Here is a 9,738-nt window from a genome sequence, read left to right as displayed (position 1 = left end):
GGCTTTCTGTCGCAGACTGATGAGCTGTTTAATCTGGGGTGTCACCCAGGGTTTATCAGTACTGTGTATTGTGATAACTTTAGTTGGGAAGTGGGTTTCGATGGCTTCATTAAGTGTCGCGTGAAAGGTGTCCGCCTTTGCAGTTACTCCTTCTGCTTCGTGCACTTCGGACCAGTCGTGGGACGTGATCCACTTCCCGAACTCATGCATTTCAGCTTCACCCATCCGTCGCACGGTCTTCTTCGTGATCTTGTTGACAGCAGGTTTCACAACTGGAGACCAAAGGACTGACGAGTGGTCACTGAGACCCACTGGGGGAAGGATGATAGGACGTTGGTACTTGTCTCTCATGTTTGTTATTATAAGATCCAACACTGCATCGCCCTTTGTGTTGTTCTTCACCAATTGTGACAGGATACCTCCACTGCAGAGCTTCGTGATGTCCGTTCTGTTGTTTCTCGTGTTTTGCATAACAAGAGGGTTTATAGCACTTTTTAAAACAAAAATTAGTCTTACGCATTTTGAGCATCAGTGGTCCATGAAACTCCTCAAATAGCAATATTATATTATCATATATTATGAAAACGCTGGAGGCGGTACAGACCTATCATGTAACAACTCAATTGATGATGTGGAAACAAAAATAGCGTTATATAATGTGTTATCAATTGATGACGGAGAAAAAAATATATAATGTTTTACTAGTATGAATTGATGATGGAGATTTATATCAAATAATTTGGTATCAAATGTCTGGCTACAAGATTTTTTAAATCAATGAAGAGCTCGAGAGTGCTTTGCTGTTTTACTATGCAAGAAGCTTTAATGATGGTGTACGACTTACGAAGATGTCAACGTAGTATGATACAACAACTGTCTTCAACCGTTAGTGTGTATTGATTTTTCCTAGATTTGCATTGATACATAATACGTCATTGAACATGGATACACTCTATGTAATGGAAAATCTGGTTGAATCTAAAGGTTAGATTAGTATAAATCGTATTGCAAATTTTGAGAGATTGATATCATATGTAACATTGATCCATATTGTGTGAGTTATGATCTAGTACATGTAGTCAGTGATTCATATTATGCACTTCAGTACTAGGCCATTGTTGGTCACAGCCTCAAATCTGAAGTGTCAAAGCATCTATTCTACATACATGTCCCATGATGATGACAGTATTCACAACTGCAACATCTTTTCAATTAAACAAACACAATCCATAAATGTTTTCTGACTGTAAGTATCTCATTTTATTCAACGCTTCAGTGTGGACAGATGTCACTTAAGTAACTGACATCACAAGCAAGTCTGATCATGATAAATGTAGTAAGCAGATCAGCCTACAGTGTCTATGGTGTGTACTTCAGAATGCTTCCTTACATGTATATACAGTATGAAAAAGCATTTGAAATCGCTTTTCTCAATAGGACAATATGAATTTAAAGGTACTTACAAAGTTGCTCATTGACCCCCCCCCCTCCCCCGCACAAGAACAGCCACGAAAAATAAAAATTATTTAAAACTTGTATAACGCCTCAAAGACAACTCATACATGACATGTAAACATATGCATGATTCAAAACAAGACATTTTGACATGATTCAAAACAAGACATGTTGACATGATTCAAAACATGCAGTGTACGTGTGGTCTCAATAATTGAAAACTTTTATATACTAAACACTGTAATCCGTTGCTTCTGTCGGCTTTAGCAACACATAAATATGTCTTCCGAATTTTTTCCGAAGGATTCCAATGTGCTACATTGAACGGGTCCAGAGCATTAAAAATTCAAGATCGGGCGCTAGGAAATGGCAATGATCGTTCGGAGAAGCGATAACCTTTTACGTGACGGAACTTTGTAGGGTTGTCACACCCGGTAGTTGTACTTTAACAGCCATGATTTAATCACCGACGGTTTCAAGCAATAATTTCCCACAGAAGGAAGAATACAGGTTTATATATTTCTTCACACTTCATGCTATTTACAATGCCATTTACAATGCTAATGGAAGATACGACACTGTTATCTTTTATACACTTTAGGGAAAAAAACTACTGCTAGGAACACAATTTCTGGGTAGCAGATGAATGAGAAAAGCGGAAGTGGCCTGAAGTTCATCGACCCCTGTCCTGTTCAAACAGCCCGACAACAAAGCCGTGTCGCCCAGTTCCTTTGTTCACGTGATGCCTTCGTGTTTCCCGTGACTCATGGAAAACAACCTTTTAATAGTAGTTACATAGTCATGCATGTATTCCTACGTTTTGACTGTAGAGTGAGCCACGCATAGGACATATGTGGACGAAATCGACAAAATAAACGTACTACTTATCAACTGGACTCGATCTTCCAGGTTCTAGGTTAGGGCATCTTAACTGACTTCTTATTGGAAGATTGTTCGCCCTCTATTTAATGTTACACCGGAGAAGACAGAGAAGATGGGGGGTTCTTTATCTTTCTACTTCTTCGCTGTCTGTGTACTGCTGGGAGAAGGAATTTTTGATCAAGGTGTGTGAATCTTAATTACTATTGCCCTCTTTGTAGTGTACATAAATGTATGAGTTTATCTGTTAATTGCCGTTATGGAACTACAAGTTAGACTGATGTGGACAATGAAATATCAGAAACAGTGTAACTAATGACCGACTTCTATACTAGCATCAACTGATACAATCAATATTCAAAATGTGGGTCGTTTTATTGACCATTGGCTACAGGGGTCAGAGATAATGGATTAGTTGAAGTGGAACTTCGTAATTCATATGTCAGTGAGTTAACCTATCAGATTTCGATGCTGTTATTGTTTTCTCATATCTTTGTTGTATACCGTATATCCATTACGTTTCACTTGTTTTGTTCACTAGCGTTTCGGTATGAATTTGCTTATTCATACAGATATGTATCATTAATGTCATATTGGGAATCTAAAACTACCGTTACAAATTTGAGACATAACATCATGATTGGAAGCTTATTGAACTATGGCAAGCATAAACCGTATCATTAACACTCAACCAAGCTTGGGTGAAACGACATATAGGTCAACCATATTGTGGGGATTCCCCAAGAGGATGCGAATGAATTTGACTATGGCGTCCTTCTGAAATATGACTTCATGTAGTGTAGGGGCGTCGGAAATGTTCAGAAAAGTTATTCCTTTTCCGACATGTTTTTAATGCCCACATAACCGTGATCTTATTACGTTGCATTAGCACTCAGGGACGAAACAACCATTTGCATGTGCGTTTGTTTACTTTTTTCTTGCATGAAAAAAATCCCCAGGGGACGCCTTTGTAGGACCCATCTAATTTTCAAGTACATGTACAGACATGTTTTGGCATTGAGATGTGACACATTTAACGTTATATAAAGATGTGCATGAACGTCTATTTCAATCGGCCGTAATCAAGACTCAATCAAGATATTGACCGTGTAATATTTAATCTAGACAATATGTACCCGCTATAAGAATACTATACGGTGATTGCGCAATGCAACAGGTGTGACGCTTGTTGTTTACATATGTATGATAATAAGGTCACACTCTGTGAGCCACCTGGTGTTCTGTCGAGTCATTTCCTCGTGACAATCCTAATATGGTAAAATGACTGTTAACGTTACATGATATAAAAGGCATGCATGGCTCCACCTGAAATCTTTACCCATATATGGTCATCATGCATGGTACAAGGAAAGACGTACGTTGCTCGGAAGGATTCGCATTTTAGACGTCTATAATTATAATTTGTCCAATGAATGATAGCAGCTAGGAGTATGGTACGAACTATTTAGCGTGTTCTGAGACTTGGTCTAGCACAATAGGAGATCTTAGGAACGCTTGTGGGTCGGAAGTTCAGAACTGTTGGCAGTGAGCTCACGTATGTCGTACCTTTGACGCTCTAGAAATTTCTAACGTGTAAATAACCAATCGATGAGGACAAAGGACCTGTAAGGTCAGACAAATATGTGCATCGGCATAAGTTCAGAGACCGTGATGGGGATATTGGCACTGTTAATGTCATGTATGGCCTATTTAAAACAGTACTATGCAAGGTACATCAAACTGTGAATCCATTTAATATATTTTTTCGGGGACGTAATTTCGTGTTAAAAACAGAAATAGCATTTTAGTTTGCGGTTGGAACAATAATGCAGAACAGTATATCAATCGAAACGTATTGCGACGTCATAATTTTGCGGCGGAGTGGTCACCGTGAAACTACGAAAATAAAAACACCACAAACATTTCCAAATTTACAGTAGAGGATATATCATGTTGTATCCCCACCTTTTTCAGGTGTTGCTGTGGTGGCGGCCTCTAGCGGTAACGATGTGCAGGTGCAGCCCACCCGCTCCAGTGTAACGGTAGAAGTCGGCCAAACAGCACGACTGTCTTTCAGCATCAGCACAGACGTACACAATGCCGAAAATCTCAGAGCTACAGTTTGGTCGGAGGACAGAGAGAGCTACTGTGAAACGACGACCCCAAATGGAGTCGTTGGCTGTGTAAATATGTTCCATAACAGAGCTAACATGACGATATGGTGGTCGGAGGACTCTTCAATTGGAGGCCTGACGTTTGAACTTGTAAATGTGACCAACAGTATGTCTATAGAGACTGAGATACGATTCTATGGCGAGGGCTACGGAAATGCAAGGGTTTACGTCAATGTAACAGGTATGTAGCAATGTTGATTTTGCAAATTTGCTTAACGTTTTTGTTTGGTTATTCGTCATTGTAGTAACTATATTTACAGCTTACTACTTCTCATATAACGTCCTTGTTCTGTTTTGGTGAGTAAGAAATGTTTTGTCTTATTTCAAAATTGTTTTCTTTATATTTACTACTAGAGGCCAAATCCGACCCAGACGTAGAGAACGCCAGAAAACTGCAAGGTATGGACAAACCTTTGTTTATATAGTTAAAACCATTTAGGAGGGTGGCGGTAGGTAACCTGGGTGCCATATCCTCTGTAGTATTTGTTGCCTCAATTTTTTGACGACGCCTCAGGGGAGTCGTCAAGTTGTATATATTGCATTCAGTCTGCAAAAATTCTAGGAATTGCACAGGAATTTTTCCACAGGAATGCAGTATGCTGGGTATGCAAGCCCCCACCCCCCCAAATCTGTTCCAGATGTATCTCTGGTATGCAATGGTGGAATGTAGGTCACACTGGTTCCCTGGAGGAATTTGTCCTTTGAAACTTAAATGGTAGACAGGGACACTCTGTCCAATGGATCACGTTGTCTTGGTTATGTTATGTTATGAAGGATACATTTTCTTTTCTAGAGTTTGTTCAAGGCCACAGGCAGACAGGAAATACTTTATATACAGGTCATGATCTTGAATGATGGCATCCAGATGGTTATCATATTCAGAGCCAAACGTAATTGTTTGAGGCCTTACTATACTATCCAAGGACTGGAATATTACGAAGTAGGACAGCCATGTGAGGTGCAAGAAAGTCATTCAAGGACGGAAGTACTGGAAACAGTTGGTTCTTCCTTATTTTTTATCCTCCACTACACACTGTAGTGTTCAGCTGTAGGTTTAGGTTACTGGCAGACCATTGTGCTGTACCAGGGATAGTATATTTCTGCTGGCTGTAGGTTTATGTTACAGGTGGGCTCGTATATTGTGCCAGGGATAGTGCGACAGGGAAGTTCCAGCCTATTTCTGATTTGAGCTGTATTGTTGTTCCCCTCAATCGTCGTCATGGCAATAATATTTTTATTGCCAATCTTGTCTTCCTTTTGCTAACCACGTCGGTAGACCGCGAAAAGACTACGGCTACTAGCAACGGGGTATTGTGTGAAATAGATAAAACCGCCAAAACGCCCACCAGACATTAAAGTAGACTAGTTTATATCCTACCCAGTGCTACTACGATCCACATCGAAATGTAGTTATCTTATTCAGATTTACCGAAAGACATCGATGTTTTATTTATCTGTGTAGATGATCATCCTACATGGAAGACAACTCCACTTTACAAATAAGTAAAGCACTGGTAATCAAAAATAGATAAAACTATAAACCATGTTGTATCAACGAATTGAACTACATGCAACTTAGGCCATAACGGTTTTAAACAATGATATCATGACTTCTCAACACAGGCACGGATACTACAACTGTTTGTCTCGCAGTCTTCCTCACATTGGCGCTAGTCGTGGCAGTTGTCTTCTCTGTGATGTGGGTAATAACCAAGCGGAATTACGACGAATTAAAACGGAAATGCGACAAGTACAAGGTTACAAACACACAAAGTATTCATCGCTCTTCAACCCAAAAATGTTTCGTTTTACCTGAGATAAATAAAGTGTATTTACAACCCACAGCATCATAGTTCACTGACAATACTATTTAAGAGTACTCATATCGGTGTATATAAACGCACCATGTCTTCCTTCAATCATAATACATAATACAGTTACATATGATAATAACATACAGCTACAATGATGCAGTAAAATGGAGAAAACGAAACATTTTATTACCCTTTGAATGTTGCAATCAGTTTTGTTTCTTCGCTGAAGTAGTTTAGCAAAAAGTTCCCATTAGATTTTACTGTCTATAAATTGATCGTTTGTTCTATGCCAATATGTATCTGCATTGTAAAGGATTGCTTTAGGTTTGTCCTGTTTCAAAGTCTGTCTAAAATCATGACGACTTATTCTTTACCATTTTCCTTGTTAGGATGACTTAACAACGCTACCCAGCACAAGTAAGACCAGCAAAGTAAGTTACATTAATATCACGTTGAACAGGTATGGTATTTCTAGAATTATCATTGATTAGACGTTCAATATAGATCTAGACTTAGTAATAAATTTTCAGTTTAAGTTGACACTTTAATTCGCAAAGCATACAACGTAATTCCTGTAAATATGATGTCTTCATTTTCGTAATGCAATGCATATCAATGGTATAAATTCCCCCCTGGGTCCGGATCGAGAAAAATAAAAGTAGAATGTACCGAATCATTGCAAATGCACGAAGTATTACATTAAGCTTGAAGTGCCATCTACCGTGTCGATTACGTACTGCACCCAACTGTTGACTTGACACGGATGATATGACCTTGTTTCCATACTACTCGAGGAAAACTAGCGATAGAAAACGGGAGTAGAATCGTATCTTGGAATGATCACTGCATAAATTTTCAATGAAAAAGATACCATACTTGATTTTCATTCATGAATTGATTTTTTTTAAAACCAACAGGTGTAGCTGTGGACAACACACATCTAGGCTGCCACTATCACAGGAGTACTTTCAGGAGTTTCGATTTACAAATGGAATCACTCAGTCCTCTTCAGTCGTCTGACCCAAACGCTTTAGACACGTGACATGAACATGTGACCTGTCGCGAGTGTGACGACAACAGTGGATGAAAGGTCGTTGGAAGTCCAGAAAAAAAGCCCCCGCGGCCTAAAAATGCTATTGGACCACCTTTACATTTAGGTTCACAATGCATTCATATGTGTGACATCCAATACGCCTTATCTTGACAACACTGTACTTTTCTTCCGTCGCGTATAAAATGTCACGATCATTTAGGCGGTGCATTTTCCAGCTGAACACCTGACGTTATTGCCCTGATTTCACTCCCATTAGGGTAGATTTACGGGCTAGACGGACAAACATCCGTTCTCATTATCAGGTACTGTAAAAGCGGAAATGTTCGCGATGGTTTTATGTTCACGGTGACCAATTTGCCGAGACCTGAATACCACCGTCAAAATTTTCTTGTTTTGTCTTCTAACCGCCGAAACCCTTGTTTAAATTATCAACCGTGAACTTAAAAAACAAACAAACACCGCGAACACTCCATTTTTCCATCCCGCGAATTTAAATCGACGTAAACATTTCTCTTTTACAGTAATTACTAGATGGGGCCAGTTCGCCTCTTGAAAGTCGTTTTACAGTGATTGGATTGAAGCGCATTAAAGGCTTCCCTTAACCGCAACCACAGAATAAATGATAAATATAAAATACAAAGACCATAGCTTCGAATTTTTCATGTATTCATTTTTTGATGTGGCTGTACAAATACATAAGGAACTGGAGATGTTATGTTCTACATGTATAGTACAACACTTCATACTAAACACAGTTTCTTCTCATATTTGTATATCATGAAATGTAGACTTGTAGAATAAAGATATCTTATAATATGGATATTAAAGCTGGGCTCACGATTGCGTTGACTTACAGAGAATTCACAGAAACCGAGTATTCTTTCAGTCAAAGACATGAAGCAAATGAAAGCAAAATAACCTAAATTTGGGTCCGACCGGGCCCCGGATTTGTTTTATTTATGTCGGAGTTAAAATCAACCCGGGACCCGGCAACAAATATATGTAGAGACGTACCCTTGAAAACCCCGATATCCCCGCGGTATTCTACAGTTCAGGGGACGAATTTGTAGCTTCACAGCCCGACCAGGGCTACAGCCCCTACTGGCACCGGCGACCGAAGAATAACAGACTATTTGATGAGAGTTTCTGCTCCGTTCAATCTACGGATTGAGTTCGACGTTTCCGGCGTGCAAGTGGTTGTTACGAAAGAGCCGTGCGACACCGCGTCGGCCCTCCTGTAGACGGAACCCGTAGATCACAGGGTTGATGGCGGAGTTCAAGATGATGAAGACAAACACAGCCATTGAAACGCTGTCTTGGGTGAACATGGTCATCTTGATAGAAAATGGCAACCACCCCACGAGGATCACAACGGTGATGATGACGACGGTGACTGCAGATTTTCTGCTGACGCACGGCGGCTTCTTGTGCAGCGATGGCGTTCACGTGTTTCCAGAGACACCAGAAGACGCTCAGGTTGAAAAAGACGATCCCGGCCATCGGGATGAAAACGAACGCTAAGATGAGCACCACGTAGCTGAGGAGCAATCCTCCGCAGGCATCCCTCCTCCGCACGGCTCGCGCAGTGCCACCCGAAGTTTGGCAGCATCGCCAACAACACAGACCACAGCCAGACGATCAAGACAACGACCTTACACTTGTCGTCGGTGACTTTGTTGACGTATGTCATCCCGTGGACGATGAACCAGTGGCGCTCGGTCGTCAAGGCTAGCAAACTGTAGGCTGAGGACAGTCCGGAGAGCAAGAGGAGCGTGAACTGGAGTCGCAACATGGTTTCGGACGGGTTGGTCTCGGTGTGGAAGTAGTACAAAACCGAACAACCGGCAAAAATATTGAAGTCTATACCCGTCAGAACGTCACTGGCAGCCAGATTGGCCATGAGGATGTACGCAGGTGTGTGGAGATGTTCGTGTTTCATGATGGCAGCTAGAGGGAGGCTGTTTGCCACCACCGACCAGAAGCCAAGACATACTGCAGCGTACGCGGGAGCCTGTGTAATACCCCCTTCACATTAGGCGCGATTCGATCGGACGATGAGTCTGCGAGCTCTAAATTTCGAGGAGGCATGACCTGGCCGGGAAGGGGGAAATGTCCATTTTTTTCGTCGGCATCAGGGTCATGCCTCCTCGTAAATTAGAGCTCGCAGGCTCGTCGTCCGATCGAATCGCGCCTAATGTGAAGGGGGTATTACGGGGTCGGGAAACGACGGACCTATTGAAACGTTTTCCAAACATTTGGAGACGTTTGATGTGAGTTTTCCTGATGCTCTGGAACTGACGGTGAATGTCGTATTGATGGAGCTATGTCCAGTATCAGGGTGAAGTGCACGAAGTTAGGGTGT

At 41.0% G+C, this 9,738-nt stretch overlaps 2 protein-coding genes across 2 annotated transcripts; one reads left to right on the top strand and one right to left on the bottom strand.

The window, feature by feature from the left end:
* Positions 1-2,449: 2,449 nt before the first annotated feature.
* On the top strand, positions 2,450-8,079 carry LOC118425558. The gene is made up of 6 exons (XM_035834526.1): positions 2,450-2,519; positions 4,309-4,689; positions 4,863-4,907; positions 6,132-6,265; positions 6,712-6,753; positions 7,240-8,079. Exons 1-6 carry the CDS (start codon positions 2,450-2,452, stop codon positions 7,243-7,245), a joined length of 678 nt encoding a protein of 225 aa, XP_035690419.1. The 3' UTR covers positions 7,246-8,079.
* Positions 8,080-8,536: 457 nt separating this feature from the next.
* Positions 8,537-9,315, bottom strand: LOC118425493 (lysophosphatidic acid receptor 1-A-like). The gene is made up of 2 exons (XM_035834398.1): positions 8,907-9,315; positions 8,537-8,691 (listed from the first exon to the last, which is right to left on the bottom strand). Exons 1-2 carry the CDS (start codon positions 9,313-9,315, stop codon positions 8,537-8,539), a joined length of 564 nt encoding a protein of 187 aa, XP_035690291.1.
* Between the last annotated feature and the right edge of the window lie 423 nt (positions 9,316-9,738).

This window comes from Branchiostoma floridae, chromosome 1, assembly GCF_000003815.2.
Source record: "Branchiostoma floridae strain S238N-H82 chromosome 1, Bfl_VNyyK, whole genome shotgun sequence".
Lineage (NCBI taxonomy): Eukaryota > Metazoa > Chordata > Leptocardii > Amphioxiformes > Branchiostomatidae > Branchiostoma > Branchiostoma floridae.
The sequence above is the reverse complement of the archived record's forward strand: the minus strand, read 5'-3'. Positions and strand labels throughout refer to the sequence as shown.

Coding starts and splice junctions, on each gene's coding strand:
- LOC118425558 (XM_035834526.1), top strand. CDS start 2,450: ATGGGGGGTTCTTTATCTTTCTACTTCTTCGCTGTCTGTGTACTGCTG. Junction 4,908..6,131: donor GAACGCCAGAAAACTGCAAG/GTATGGACAAAC, acceptor TTCTCAACACAG/GCACGGATACTACAACTGTT. Junction 6,266..6,711: donor GGAAATGCGACAAGTACAAG/GTTACAAACACA, acceptor TTTCCTTGTTAG/GATGACTTAACAACGCTACC.
- LOC118425493 (XM_035834398.1), bottom strand. CDS start 9,315: ATGAAACACGAACATCTCCACACACCTGCGTACATCCTCATGGCCAAT. Junction 8,692..8,906: donor GATTGCTCCTCAGCTACGTG/GTGCTCATCTTA, acceptor TGTTCACCCAAG/ACAGCGTTTCAATGGCTGTG.